This window comes from Struthio camelus, chromosome 2, assembly GCF_040807025.1.
Source record: "Struthio camelus isolate bStrCam1 chromosome 2, bStrCam1.hap1, whole genome shotgun sequence".
In the NCBI taxonomy this organism is placed as follows: domain Eukaryota; kingdom Metazoa; phylum Chordata; class Aves; order Struthioniformes; family Struthionidae; genus Struthio; species Struthio camelus.
Genome location: NC_090943.1, coordinates 59026845 through 59042982, shown reverse-complemented (window position 1 = coordinate 59042982; position 16138 = coordinate 59026845). Strand labels below are relative to the sequence as shown.

At 39.8% G+C, this 16138-nt stretch overlaps 1 protein-coding gene across 1 annotated transcript in view; it reads right to left on the bottom strand.

Moving 5' to 3' along the window:
- Positions 1-16138, bottom strand: part of LOC104147055 (uncharacterized) — a 105207-nt gene that overhangs the window by 87598 nt on the left and 1471 nt on the right. Inside the window, exon 2 of the mRNA XM_068933741.1 lies at positions 16016-16125. Coding sequence (XP_068789842.1) covers positions 16016-16125 — 110 coding nt within the window. The remainder of the gene's footprint in view (positions 1-16015; positions 16126-16138) is intronic.

Sequence of the window (16138 nt, the reverse complement as noted above, 5' to 3'; positions counted from 1 at the left end):
GGAGAAATTACTTGGATGAGGATTTTGGATGATCATAAGCAAGGTTTTTCTTGAAAATAAAAGCTGATTTGTCTGAAACTTAGTAGAAAAAGGCAGTTTGATGAATTTCTTTACTGTAAATTAAAAACTGAAAAAGTACCTACAATTTCTAAAGGTTCTGTTCTAGTAAAAGTCTTAGTCATTCTAAATTTGACAAATGCAGTTTGAAACACTTTTCAAATAACAGTTTTAAATAATAATATTACGAACATTAAACAAAATTAAAAATGGTTGAAGTGGGCAGATAATGTCTCATTTGACATAAACTAAATATTTTATCCAGATTTTGGGGGGAAATTTCCGTTCTGATTTTTCATTTGTTGTAGCTTTAGAAATGTTAAAAAAATCTAACAGCTTTCATGCCAAATCTTTTCTTGTCAGCCTTAAGGACTCCAATGGACACAAAAATTACTTTTCTTTAAGATTCTGTTTGCATACCCTAAAAGACAAAAAGACATCTGAAGAAGGGCTCCAGATCTAACTGGGAGGATAAGGATATCAAAAGAATACTAGTTTTACATAGAAACCTTTTTGTGGAAAGGAACTAAGTATGCATGAGTAAGACTGCATTTTGGAGTTCAAGAAGCTGCCAAAAGTCATACTGAGTCACACAGACTTGGTGAATTTTGTGACTTTTCCTAGAGCAAACAGCAGAGAGTCCTTTGTTGAATAGAAATAATAAAATAACAAGAACTATTGTTGTGCAGAAATCGTGGGATAGAAATCAAGCTATGGCTCCAGAAATGATCTCTCTTTTTCCTCAATTTTCAGTAAAGTTGCGGATGTTGAGCACAAAGGGAAAGGGTTATATAAGAAATGCAAAAGAGAATTTGGAAATGGAATGAACACATCTGAAGTGAAAACAAAACTGAAAGAGCTAAGTATGCTCAAATCACAGGGCAACTGCCACCCCAAAATTCTAAAAAAACCTGGCCTATTAAACAGTAAGCCTGGTAACAATCTGTTAGTAAATCTGTCAAGCTGTGGGAGCATGGAATTACTGGCAAATTTTGAATGTGGCAGCCAGAGTCAAGGGAGGGAAGAGTGATCCAGGCAACAAAAGGCATTTGACTGAGCTCAGGAGTACTTTGAATAAAGGAATAACTGAGGGCATGCAGCTAGGTAGAAAACAGGTAAAAGGGGAACAGGATTTTATCAGACATACCTTCTGCCAGAGTAGCCACATAATTTTCTTTGATATCAAATACCAGTTTTCTAGAAAAGTGAGATAGTTTGGATTCCAGTAAAACATTTGCTATGATGCTGCAAGGGAAATTACTAGCAGCTTTCAGAGGAATTGTCCTATAAGGATCAATGATATCTCAAAAAGTGGTATGGGGACATTCCGATAGTCTCACATCTCCCCTGTGACAAGTAAAACCTGTCCTCGTTGATTCTCTTGGGAATGAAAGCTGGAGATTAAGACACTTTGATGAAAGACTTCAGGAACACCAGTAGAATATGATGCAAACATAGATGGAAATGGGACCTGTGACTAGTTAGGACTTACAAAGGACAATTAGAAAGGATCCTTTGCAAGGCAGCTACAAAAGGCAACGATGATGTTTACAGTTACGTTTTTATAAATGGCAACCTGAGTTTTGATCAGAAGAGACTTCGGACCCTAGAGACAAAGAAGGAAAATCCAAGAACGAAGATGCTAGGCAGGAGGGATGACTAACTCAGCACACGTTACAAATGTAACCACAGTTACAGAACTCTGTCCTGAAAGAGACGGACCGAAACGGTCAGTTCTGCAAGTGGAGGAGTCATCTACCTATTACATGTACCACATATGCCACTTCTGACAGCATCGGGCACGGAAGTGGAAATAATGTGATGCATGACCTCAGCTGGTGGATCCCACAGACCCATGGTGACAGCCACACTTAGCACCAACACGTCTGGTACACTCCAAAAAGCGGTCTCTGGACTGCAGTCACCTTCTTGACTGACGCAAGGGATAGTGATTAGTGCCTAGGGTTTCCGCTGGTCTGTATGTCTTCCTGTCTGAGGTGGCAGGAGTCATGACAGCCTGAAGGAGAATCACCCTCTGAGCTCTCTGAAGAAGCCCAATGCTCCCAGTGGACAATCTCTGCCTTGTAGCACAAAAAGAGAGACTAGTTTCAAGAGTAGCAGCAACCTATTTTCAAAGAAGGACCTCAGATGAAGACACTCCACAGTGGCAACTCCCTCAAAAATGATGTAAAATGAATGTCACAGCCTGAAAATGAAAGAAGATCCAAAGCCTGTAAAGTTGTTAGAACATGACAAAAAAACATTTAGCCACTCACCACACAAAGTAATGGCTACTGTACTGGCCAGGTGGACCATGAACTAAAAAAAAGGTAGTCTCAGTCATCTATGACTATCTAAGACTAAATGAAATTAAGAAATCAACACTGAATCTCTTCTACTGGAATGCTACAATGCAATATTTCATTCTTACTCTTTTATCCCATTATCACAACCACTAAGAAGATGCAGAGTGCTATTAAGGCACATTCACCAAGTCTGCCATTGCTTTTTGGTGTGAGGAAATGAGATGGGATATCTGAGGTGCATACACAGCCCAAAGAAACTTTGCTTAGTAAGCATAAACTGGCATGCCCAAACGCACAGGACAATCCATGTAGACACAGCCTCGAAAAATCCACTTCTTTTCTCTTACTCCCTAACTTGTCAGCACTTGACTTCACAAAACACTGATCGCACTCATTTAATTATGTGTATAAATATGTGTGCGGACGTAATCATACATGAACATACATAAATTCACTTAATCGAACAAGCAAAAATAAAATTTCTCACAACTAAGTCATATAATACTGCCTGGTGGTGCATTATATCCTGCAACACAATGCTAACACACATTCTGGTATATTATCATGTGAATGAATGCAAATAATAGAGTGGGTTCATACAGGGACAAGTTATCAAATCTAGGCACATTGAATTTTATGAATAAGCAAGTTAAATAATTCTAGCCAACTTCTAAGCCGAGCAATTAATTTCTGACTGCCTATATTTGCCCTGAGATTTGAAATGGATACAAGATTCTTTATTTCATAGGCTAAGTCTTTTTTGGCTGTGAATTTAGCACTCACGAAAGGTGCCAGATTAACGACCTGGAGACCAAAATCCTCTTTATGCCTTATGGGTAGTAGCAGTACAAGTTCCCTGCATTCTTCTAGGAACACACCTGACAGGGACAACTTCTTTTTAAAGGTTATAGGGTACCTCAAGACAGACTGGACTAGAAAATTAGGCAAAACATGATGATATATGTATATGTCATGTATATATGACAACAAACATGATGTTAAATATGCCTTGAGGACTGTCATTTAAACATTATGGCAGCATGTGGCTAACCTAAGCAGATTGTAAGATTAAGCATGACCAAAGTTAAGTGGTCCTTATCTATACTAATGTTTATTTCTCTAAATCACCTTATTTTATAGGTGTTCTTTAGTGATATGCTTTTCTTCTTTTCCTAAAGCCCTAAGTACCTATTAAAATCATAGATTCTGCTGAAATATTGAACAGCATGCTCTTTCAGTGAATATAAATTAGACACTGAGGAATGAAAATAACTGATTAGGTAAGGTAAAAGCATGAATAAAACTCCATGATCAATAGGTGCTTAACTGTAAAAATAAATACTTCTTGTTCCACCAAGTATATAAATCAGGCAGAAAAGGAACATTAACAATACATTAGTTCAAATTCTATTCAGAATTTTTCTGCCGGCAATAATGAGAGAAAAAGGCAAATGCATATGATAAATATTTCTGTTCTCTATTTTTCCATAGAAAAGAAAATGAGAGAATGTATGTATGTTTTATAATGGATTACTTTCTATTCCAGCAATAACTACAGAAGTTGTTCCCCAGAATCTATTGGTGTTAACCATCTCCAGGTCTCAAACTTTTTCTCTAAGCACTCTGAAGGAGCTGGCTTCAGTGCTCTCTTATTCTATGAGTGTTGACTTTTAATATTTGTAAAATAAAGGAAATTTTTAGATTATTAGATAAAAAGACTTAGTTTCATTACAAGCTGTCTGTTTCTTAAAGATTCTATTAATTCAAGCTTTTCCTCGGTTTAAAACAGGTATGTAGGATGAGAATTGTTCTTTTACATTGGACACCTTGACATTGAACGAGGGCAAAATAACTGATTCTAGATTCCTTCAGTAAAAAAATAGTAACATAATTAATAACAGTCCACAAGGTTTCATGGAATACCATCTAGTATTTGGAATGCAGAAGACATTAAGAGGGTTTATACATAACTAACAGTAGGTTCATAAACATAACTACTCATGAGCAACTGCTTAAAAAAAAAAATTCATTTCCGTTCTAGTGAATCTTCCAGTGTCTCAAGTGTTATTTAGCATAGTGATCTGAATACACAACATGCAATAGAATATTAAAACATTACTGGCAACAGCTGAAGGTAGTGAAAGTTTAGTGCAATGGCAAATAATAACAATAACAACAGATCATTTATACATTTATGACCTGTCTTATGTGCTGAGCCACTCAGTAAGTTCTGTTCCAGTGCACAGGAGATGTCTTAGTACAGTGAAGAGCGATGCCATACATCTTGGAACAAAGAATGTATGCCATATGCATGGGATGTGCCATATTACCCTTGGGTGGGAACTAAGAGGCCACAGTACATAAGCCAAACAAGCAAAGCTTTTTGCTTGGTTTTGTAAAGGAGTAAGGAACTGGTGCCGTCTAAGTATATGACACTACACTTAAAAGAAAAACTGTTTAAGCAAGGGAACAAAATCAGAAAGGTTTCAGGAAAAATGTAAGAATGACTGAACCTGAAAAGACTATTCATCAACGATAAACTTAAGAAGCTCAAACAGTTAACCTTCCAAAGGAATATTAAGATTCCATTTTGATGACAACTTCCACGTTCTCACAGGAAGAGAAGGTCCTGGATAGTAAAGGCATTGCTAACTAGCAGACAAAGGCATGACAAAGTAGAATGGCTGGAAGGTGAAGTTAGCTAAATTTAAACAGGAACAAAGGTGCTTACTAATAATGGCAATTAATCACTCCAGCAATTTATGAAGAGATGTGTCTCATTCTCCATTTCTTTTATAAAGATTCAACAAATTATGTTCATGAGAATCTAGGAACTTGGTATGTTCTTGAACCTAGTCCTTAGCATCTTTGTTATCAAGACTGGATATATTTGTAAAAGGGAGATACTCATCTGATCATGTTGCAGAGCTGATAATGCAGGTATTTGTGAGTGAAATTCTACATCTTGTATCTGGTAGGAGGTGAGACTGGACCATAAGGTGTTAAATCCATTATTCCACAATTATATCACATTGTGATATTTTCTTGAAGAACTCCCTAGTCTACTTGGAATGGGACAGAGACCGTCATAATTATATCACATAAGCTCAAACACCACCAAGCTGAAGAGATGGAAATGACTGCTGACCATAGGCAGAATGGCTTAAGACTAACTCCAGTTCAGCTGAAATCAAAGTTAGTTTTGCCACTGGTTGCAATATAAATGAAATCAGATCTTTAGAGAAAAGGTATCTATTTGTGACCAATCCCTCCAACCACCTAACTGTCCAAAGTGAAACATACCCGTTCTTTTATACAGATAACATGGAAATACCGAAAGCTACAGAAACATCTATCCCAGATTTCCCAGTGTTCTATAGAAATTCTCCTACCTCTGTGTCTGACATGTCTGCCTTGTCCTTCCCATTCTTGCAGCCATGGCTACTTTTTCCCCTGACCCTTAAGAGTTGCCATTCTGGCTCAGGTATGTCTAACTCAAAGTCCTGCCTGTGTTTCCTTCTCCAGTGTGCATGAATTGCTTGCTCTATTGAAAAAAATCCTCCCTCGCTGTCTAACTTCTTCCCTGCTACCCTTCTCTTGAAGTAAGAAGGTACCTTTTGGCCTAAAAATCAGTGAAATGTGGAACTAAAAGTGAAAGGTAGACTTTGTCTCTTCCTTTGTCTTAGAAAATGTGCTTTAAGGTCAGCAAGACTAGAAAGGCATGGGCTTCTTGGCAAATCACTAATTAAAAATCCATCTAATATGAACAATAAAAAAATTGCCCATGACATTTGGCACATTTGCTGTTTTATACAGATAGATGGACAAACAAACATTTTATGGTATCCATACCATAAGGTTCAGTCATTCTTGTATTCTTCCTGAAACCTTTCTTATTTTGTTCCTTGCTTAAACATTTTTTTTTAAGTGTAGTGTCATGAACTTGGACAACAAAGGCAGAGCAGAAAATACCTAGAGGAATACACCAATACTGAAAATACCTTCTGAATATGATGACAACACATATCTGAAGCATCTTAATATATCATACTGTGGAAACTAATGTTTTCAGTATAGTAAATATCACTAATGTTTTATATGGCAAGTGATGTCATTCGAGGAGGATCCTATGGAAGGTCACGACTTCCAGTTAAAGATGTTCTCTTTCTTCTCTCTGAATTGATTACACCTTCATCAGGTGTTTGAAATAGGCAGAGGCTTGTAACCTCATATAAGAGGGAAAAAGAGGATGATTGCTCAGATGTGGAAAGTGAGAGCCGGTAATTATTTTCATATGACATATGAGAGATGTTATAGTAAAGCTGACTAAAGCTGAGCATGAGTTAGCCAGTCCTCTTGAACAATGATGTCACCTAATTTTTGCTTTCTCCAAAGTTATGATTAATAAAACGGAGAATTATTACAGTAACTTACTCTTAGTGGGCAAGGGGTGACATCAACAGCAGCTGAGCAAACTGACCAAACTTAGTTGTGTGTTGTTGAGTTTTTTTCTCCAGTAATGACTAACAAGGGGCTAACAGCATCTCACGACACAAAGAGCCCTTGAAACTGGAAGGACGCTTCTAGTGGAACTTTTGAATAGGAGCCACCATTTTAATTCTTCTGCTCAAGTTTACAGTTGAAAGATGTTTTGGTTGGCCTACAGTGTGCTCTTGCCTTTCTCTATTCATGAAACATACACACATACACTCAAAACAGGTCAAAAACTACCCTACGACCTTTGCAACATAAGGCTACAGGATCCCCATTTTCTGCTTCATCTGCTGACATTATAATAACTTTTTTCTTCATTGTTAATTCCAGACTGCCTTTGCAAGAGGAACTTATGCGTCTCTGGAGCATGGATTATAAAAGCAACAATACTAAAAAGTTAGACGTGGAATGTAGAATGCTGAGCCTCCAGTTAATCTCTGGAAGAATGCTGTGTTTAATTACATTTTCTTTTTCTAAACTGATAGAGACTTACAGAAATCCTGCCTGCTATTTAACCTTTGCAAATTTGCCCTCCCTAAAATTAGAGCTGGCCACCTGGAAATATTTACCCACCGAACTGAAATGCTCTTGTGAAAGCACTGCCAGTGTAAATTGAATTCTTACCCCTGTAGAGTAACAGCACTTGCATTGTGCAGCCCGCAATATATAACCATGAGGTGCCCTGAGAGAAGGTCAGATACTTTGGACTCTTTCTATCAGGTTAACTTTTTCACGTCAGGTGGACAGCATTTGCACTGATAATAAAAAGGGCATATGGCACTACTTCCAAACCCTCCTCTGTCCTGCAAGCACTGCTAAGAAAACATTTTCAAATGGAAGCTATGGAGGTTTGACGTTACATTACTAAAAAGTTCTGTGAGCTGGTGCTGTTCAGGAGATGTCTTTCCTGAACATGAATCAAACAAAGGATGGAGCGTGCAAGATAACCATTTACTTGTCCAAACACTAATAACATTATGCTTCTTATTTTCACAAAGGCATCTTGTGAGGGGAAGAAAAAGAATTTTCTGAGCTGAATCAGTGAATAATGGTCCCGATGGTAATATCCGGATACTCAGCCAGAAGATGAGCTAAGGAGTATTACAGAGACTGAAACGTTCAGGCACAGACCAGCTAACTGTATCCTAAAGATTTTCTGTTGGAGGCTTTGTGCAGCTTGGAACGGTTTTACAGTTCATAAGCAGGCAGTAAAGTATTCTCTCAAGTAGGGACGAAGGGCTTGGGAACCACGGCAGGTTCCTATTTCCATTCTCACACTGACTTCTTTGGTAGCTCTAGACAGCTGAATAAGCACTGTGTGCAAACTCTCACCTTGTGTCTTCCAATTTAAACAAGAAAGACCCATACCTACTTCACAAGTATATAGCAGAGATTAATCAGTTGATTTCTGAATAGTTCTTTACCTGTCAAGCGCTGTCTAAGTACTAAGTATTCATGCGAGCAGTGATCAGTCTTTTTATCCCTTATACCTAACATCATGGTCAGAACATATTTAAAAGATGAGTTTGTACTCTGTGCAGTTTTTTTGCATTGTAGCCCATTCATGAATCTCAGGATATGCTTGTAAAGAGTATTTTTTTTCTCCTGCAAGGACCAGATTTTCAGCAGATGCCTAAAAATGCCTCACGACATTTGTAACTCTAGTACAATGTACGTCCAAAAAAAGTCTACATTTGCACATCTAAATAGCTCATTGTATGTGGAGATTAGGTAATGAAATACTAAACTCTCCCTTAAGCGGTTATTCCATTCCTAGAAGCTGCAGTGGTCAAAGGAAGCTACTGGGACAGCTTCATATAAAAGAATCACGTTCTAACGTTCACCCTTCTTTCAGATCCAAATGTCGTTCTGCAATGCCAGCTTCGTAGCCTGTTTCTATTTCCAGCCTGTGACATGCAGTAAGCTTCCCATAAACATTAGGACACCCAGCCATACCTGAATAATTCAGGACTGCTTCGCAGCTAGACAGCAGAGGCAGTCTTTCCCAGTGATTCAGCTTTGAGACTATGAGAAAGCAGTCTAACGTACACAAAAGACGTTTTCTTAACTTTTCATCTTAACCAGAGTTTGACGTACTTCTTCAGCATCACTGGCTGAGGAAATGTTTCCAATTGCCTGGACTGAAAGTTAACCAATAATCATTATAATAATACCGAGCTCTGATAAAAGCGTTTTCCATCATAAAAACTCACCAAAATGACTGGCATGTGGGTGAGGTGGGGCAGGGGGAATGGGTTTTTCTACATGACTTTTTTTTCAGTTTTAGACCAGCAATTCAACCCCAACCTGTGTCAGTTGTGACTAACGTGGTTATTCAGAAGGCTAACCTTTGTCTGGGGAAGATTTCCTTTACAACTGATGGCGAGAGATAGGCTTTTCCAAGGGGTGATTCAGGGCAGGAACAGTTATGTCCCGCTCTGAATCACCTTCAGGAGGTTTCTCCCTCTCTCCACAGAGTGCCCAGGGGCCCAGGGGACAGGACCTTCACCACCACGAAGGGATATGACAAATGCCCTGCGGGGCCCAGCCAGCGGCCCCTAAAACCCCAAATTCTCGCTCCAACAGTGGCAACGACAGACGCTATTTAGAGAGACGATGTGAGCCTGACCGCTTTCCACAGGCCATTCCCTTCAAACTCCCCAGCATCTGCAATTGTTATATTAAGGATGCTAAAGGATATGTCCCTGCCTATTCCCTCTGGTAGTTATTAATGGACCTTTTTGAGTCTGCTGATACAGCGTGCCTCCACAGCCTCCTGTGGCAACAAATCCCAGAAGTTCAGTCCCATTGTGTAAGCCCTGTATCTGTTTTAAATCTTCTCCCACTAGTTTCAACAAGTTTCCCCTGGTTTTAGTATGCAGGATTTGGTGAACAACAGTGATGTATTCAGCTTATCTGCCGTCTGCACGGTTTTCTAAACCCCAGGCACATCTTCTTTCAGCCTTCTCCTCCAAACTGAAGAGTCTCTGCCCTTTAATCTCTTCTTATTAGGCAGCTGCTCCACCACCTTAATCATTTTAGTAGTTCTTCTCTAATTGTCCTAAGTCCTTCCTGAGATGTGAGACTAGAACTACACACAACGCCCAAGCTGTGGGTGCACCAAAGCTTTATATATTGGCAAAATGGTGCCCACTGTCTTGTTCTCAGCACCCTTCCTGATAATGCCCAGCCTTTCGTTGGCTTCTTTGACTGATGCTGCACATTAAACTGCTTATTTTGGAGATCTCTTCACGATGCTTCCAAGATCCCCTCTCCCACTGGGCTGCAGATATCCTTCAGGAATACTTCCCTGAGTGTCACTTCCAGGTCGGCTTTTTGCTAATTTGTAGGAAATTACTCCCTTCTTTCAGTTCAGCTCCCAAAGAGAGTATGTTCAAATCAAGAGGCCACAACGGGCAGCTTTACTGACTGTCCCAAGAGCTAACTAGACCAAGGGGATGAACTAGCCTCTCACACACTCAAGAAGGCACGTGAGGAAGCTTGTCCTGTGGCGGTCCCCACTGTACCTCTCTTGTGAGCAAGTAGATTACATCAGATCCAAAGCTGTCAATTTGGCTGTGATCACAAGAGCTAAATTCAGTTTAAGGGGAGAAAACAAAGAATTTGAACCGACTCTCCGCCCACCCCCAAAAAAACCTGCTTCCTGAGAAACATCTGAACACTTCTTTGTTGGTTTTATACATCCTAGATGCTTCGTTACTGTTCCTGAATGGGCAGTTTCAAAGGAGCAATTAAAAAATGTGTGCATGGATACACAGATGAGCCCTGTTTGCACACAAAAACTTTATTCTGAGCTACCTTATGTCACCCCTTTTAGCAAGAGTCAGCACGAGGGCATGACACCAATAAGCAGACAATGAATAAAGAAAATAACTGTTTTTAAGTTCATAGTTCGCATACAAAAGTTATTGAAGAGGAACTGATATTCCAGGCAACCGGCCATCATAGCTGCGTACCAGTCCTCTCTGCCCCCAACTGTTATAGGGTGTTTTTAAAGCTGATTTTAAAAGGGCTTCTACGAGACCTCTGAGCTTGGCAGGTACAATTTTGCGCTCACTGATAAACGTGTCTGCACCTTATCGTGGATGCACACTGTACTCCTTAGGCAAAGATAAGTAGGTATTTAACCTACTTGTCACACTTCCCACCTGCGCTGAACTACGAGTATAACATTTCAACCATAAAATGCGAAGTCACATGAGAAAAATTAGCAGAAGTGGATTACTGAATTAAATCCAGATTTGGCGACCATATATCCACAGTGAAGGATAACTACAGAGCTACCAAGTCAAATCTCAAGTGTTATAACCCCACATTTGGGGAGAATTCTGAGATAAATTCTCAAAACTTTGGCAGGATTAAATTTGATCCTGGAAACTCAGGGTCATCTCCAGTGCCTGCTAAAAAGGGGAGGAGGACACCTTCATTAAGTAAACAAATGGTGACTAACAGCTCTTTTTTTCACTTCCCTCGCCTCCCCAGTGTGAAATGCTCTCAGAAGTCTCTAATGTTCCCCTGAAAATAGTTATGGAACCCCAACTCGTCCCTCACAGGAAATATGTGTCTGAATTGGACATGAATCTGAAAGTGATTTTACATAATCAAAATGAAAACCAGGGCTGGCAGGACGAGTACACCATGGTGTTCCTCACTGCACACTATGTGCTTTAGCCGGTTATCATGCCATGTGAAGAAGCTTCTGCACTGGGCAGATAACGGCAGGAACGAGTCAGCTTTTCAGTGCAGACTCAGGTATTTTTGTGTGTTTGTCCCTGGGGAGCCCCGGCAAGATCCTCCTGTGCGATGCAGGGCTGGATGACCAGAGGAGTCAATTTCAGACAGGAGGAGGCTTCTTCCCTGGCATTTGTTGAATACATTCAATTGAAAACATATGAAATGATGGATTAATAGCAATAGTCACTAAAGGAACTGAAGGAATACAATAATAGTAATTTACAATGCATTGAGATGTCGGAATTGGAGTATCACAACAAAACTGCTCCTGTGCTAGAAGCTGGCTCTCCTGGAAGATCCCTGATGCCTCAGAAAGCAACACTGATGGATACTTCAAAAAGTACCAAGGAAAGGCAGAAAATACTGGGAGCACTGACCCTTTGTTCCACGGCAGACAAGCATAACTGGTAGTGCCTGCACCCTTACCCACATCCTACCTCTGCTTACGATGTCTTTCCAAGATCCTAAATGGCAACAACAAACTAAACAACAACTTCTTACTTGTCATTTCTGATCCACAGATCTCAGAATTCCTTTAAACCTTATCGGTTTGACTCTCTCTATTTCAAAGACGGGGAAACAAGGCACCCAGCAATTGGGGCAGAGCCAAGGAATCCAGATTTCCTGGGTCCCCATCCACTACTCTACTCATTTGGCGGTAGTAAGCAAATAGGCTTCCCTGTACCGTTTTCACTGCAGGATATATTTACTTTTCCTCAGTGATTTGTTCCACAGGGAACTCACAATGGACAAAGCAGCAGTGATGCACTAAATCAACATATCCTTTGTAAGCCACTTGTTGGTGTCCTCAGTATTTCATTTATGCCAATTCTCTGCTGGCCGCTCTCACAGAGAGGGAATATCTGTCAATGTGTGACACCGCAGCTTTTCCCAGTGGCCTGTACATGATGACTACCTTGGAAGGTTTGCCAGCGTAACCTCTCGTTGAGTTCAGCTCAAAGAAAGTGGCAAGCTTACGAGCTTCATTCAATTCCCTCCCACACGTCAGCAGATTTAGAAGTACTCAAAACATAATAGGCAAAATGTATCCCCATCATCAAGGGAGCTCAAGCAAGATGAAATCGGACCTTTCTTAAAATATGAGAACAGGGACCTATTTTTAAAAGGAAAAGCCAAAAAATAGACATTAATGCTTAGAAGTTAAATAAAAAAAAGACTTTATGCCTTCTGCTGATGTAACCCGGTCTCTGAAGTCAGGAGACCTACCCCAATTTATATAAACAAAGGGTCCAGCCTTCCTCCACAAACAGAGCTATAAGTCTTTTTAAAATCCACAAGCAATTTTACTTTGGGAAGTACATCGGTAAATAATCTGAACAGCTTTTATGTAAGACCTGCTTTCTAGTTTCTCTTTCCATACACCGTTGGTTAATATTAACCTTCAGAGTCAAAGCTGTATTCAACTGAATTCTCATCCCACAAACAGCACTAACTTCAGTGGCACTGAGAATTGCCCCTACAAGCTAAAAAATAGCAGAAGCCTGTACTTACATTGTTGTATATGCTGTGATTCGATTAAGAGTAGTAGAAGGAACACAGAATAGAGAACTTTGGCCTTGCCAGAGAAATAAAGCCATTACCAATTATTTTGCAGCTGGCCCAAATGTATCCTTGATAAAACTCCACTTATCTAAGTACAATTCCATGAGGAATGATTGTGATGTATGCTTTGTGCAACAGTTGAAGTTTTAAACAGCATGCAAATTAATTTAGTGTAATCCTCTTTTTTTGATAATAGCTTTAATTCACCTATAAATGTTAAACGCTGCTCCAACTTTAGCCATAAATTATTCATCCAACTTGGAACCAAATAGGATCTGTAGTCTGGAGCTCCCTCCCTGTGTGGTTTAAATTATTTGATGCGACTCTAATCACAACCTCTGGAAATATCACTTGAGACATTTTACACATTGCAGAGCTGTTTCTCAAGAAAAGAATGACTAGTCCAGTAATGTACTGAAAATCTTCGTGCCATAAGAACAAGGCAGGACACTAGTTTGTGGGAACGCTTTCGGTTCTTTGGACTACCCTCTGGAGTCGTAATTTACCTCTATACTTTCTATGAATTCAAGAAAATTCTCTCTGTAAATAGTTTTTCCCCCACATGTTTTAGGCAAGCACTGATATATTATCGAACACATTTGTGTCATTTCATCTCACGCTGATAACATCATCTGCGTCACCTGGCTTATGCATGCATATCTCCTGGTTTTTAAGTGGAAAACAGCAATGCATATGCTAAAATAACATGAACATAAAAATATCCCTTTTAAAGGAACAGTTCATTGTTCAGTGAATCGGAAAGAAAGAAGATCAATGAACAGCATGGCAGAAGACAGAGGTATCGTTTAGAAAGGAAAACAACATGCTTTCATTTGTTAGTCAGATTGACTTTGAATGAAGACAGATCTTCCTAAAACAGAGCATTCATGCTTATCTTGCCCCCCTGAGAAAAGTGTCATTCATTAATACAAAAAAAGGCAAGAACTTGAAAGCTATTCTTTACCCCACCCTCCAGACAGAGTCCTTATCCTTAGACGAACTTTATTTTTTGACCAGCTCTCTAATTATGATTGAAAACATTGGCCCCTCTAAGCAACGCAAAGGCTTTAGAGTGAGCAGCAACAGCAAGACTGGCCCTAATTGGACCATTTACATAAAATGGGGAAACGTAAAACTTCTAAGTTTCTGGCACATCCTGTTTTGCTATTACAGTAAAACAAGGTACAGCAGAGCGAGATTCCAGCTGATTTGCGCAGAAATCTGTGCCAATGTGTTTTCTAGTGACTGCTCTTCAAAGCAAGAACGGAGACACACAAATACCGTTGTGTACCATGCCCAATTCCAAAACAGCCAGTAAATCATACAACCTCCAGTAGGTGAATAATGAGGTGGCAATGGGCCATTTTTTAACGGTTTGTAAGATAAAATCCACAAAAAGGAAAAAGAGACAGGTTGCTGGTATACTACCCTTTCTCTTCCAGTCCCTTCCCTTTAGTTATTTTTGACCCGGCAGGGAACTAACATATGCCTGCAAGCCAACTCGATCGCCTTAGCATCACTCTGGAGTTTTATGTGGTCTCAATCAGTGGCATCAGAATTTAAGTTAGAGAAATCCCAGCTTCACTAAATGAACAATGATTATCTGGATTCTGAAGCTGCCAGGAAAAAAGAAAGAAAGAAAGAAGAGAGGAGGGGAAAAAAAAAAAAACATGCTACAGTCTTTCCGAAGAGCAACTGCCCTTTCTGGCAGGAAGGGGTAAAAATAGAGGCAGCTCATTAATATGGCTTGGCAGTGCTTAATGGCAGCTGGTCTGAAGAGTTAGATCTGTGGGTCTTTCCAGCAGTACTCCCGGACCACTGCCAGCAGGTGTTGCTGTGTTCAACAAAATGAAAAGAAGCAGAGGGGTGGGGAGAAAAATATTTATAAAGAGAGAAATAGGTGTGAAAAAAAATTAGTCACTGAGCAAAGCTTTCATTAGGCCTTTGGTAAAGCTATACACATATTCCCTGAGGCAATAAGGAGCATGCTCTGAAATGAATAATGCTTTTCACTTCTCCTAATCTCCTTTCAGAAATTATCCTGCACTATAAATCATATACATGTTTGCTGTGCTTCACTCGGTAGCCTTCTTTTTTTGTTACAGACCACGCTTTCTTACTGGGGATGTTGTGATCTGCTACAGCTGTGGAAGAAGATACTAAACCAGTGGTTGCTGTATCAGCATGGATATAGCAGTGGTCAGGAGTGGTCACCAGTGCCAGCTGGTGGGAATAGAGCATCTCACACTTTGACTCCGAGGAGAAGATAACCCTGTTATTTTCAGGACAATTTTTCCACTGTCCGTGTAGCACAAGATCTCTTACTGAGTACACACGTCTGCTGCCAAATTACAGTAGCCACTGCACTACCACTATGTAACTAATTGCAAAGAGTTTTAGGATGCCACTTAAAACCAAACGCAGTTTGGCCCTGGGAACAGAGAATTCCCTGCTGGAAAAGTTATTTGCCAAAACTTTGTTTTAGGATCCCAGTTAAAGATACTGTCCTGCAAGTAACTAAGTATGTGCGTGCGCCTCTGGAATGGAATTATTTGTTCTTCTCAGTCTGTTTCTCACTGTCCCTGAAGGAAAAACAAACAAACAAACAAACAAACAAAAACCCCTATTCTTTGTAACAACTGCAACTGTGAATGTCAGACTGCAGCAAAGCTACTGAAACCTGTTTCAAGAGGCTTCAATCTACAGCATGTCGCAGCCTGAAAACTTATTATATGCATATTAGACCTGCAAACAAAACAACCTACCTGGGCATACGTTTCCCATTAACTCTTAATTTTTTGCTCATTTTACCAAAGTTGTTGTGTGAATTCAGCACGTACCTCAACCGCGATCAGTGCTGCTATAAGCACTCCCTGGTACCACTGCAAGTTGAAAATTTCATATCCTTCTTTCCTGATCCAGATCAGCCATATTCCAAGACAGATCAGATCTACATTACCAAC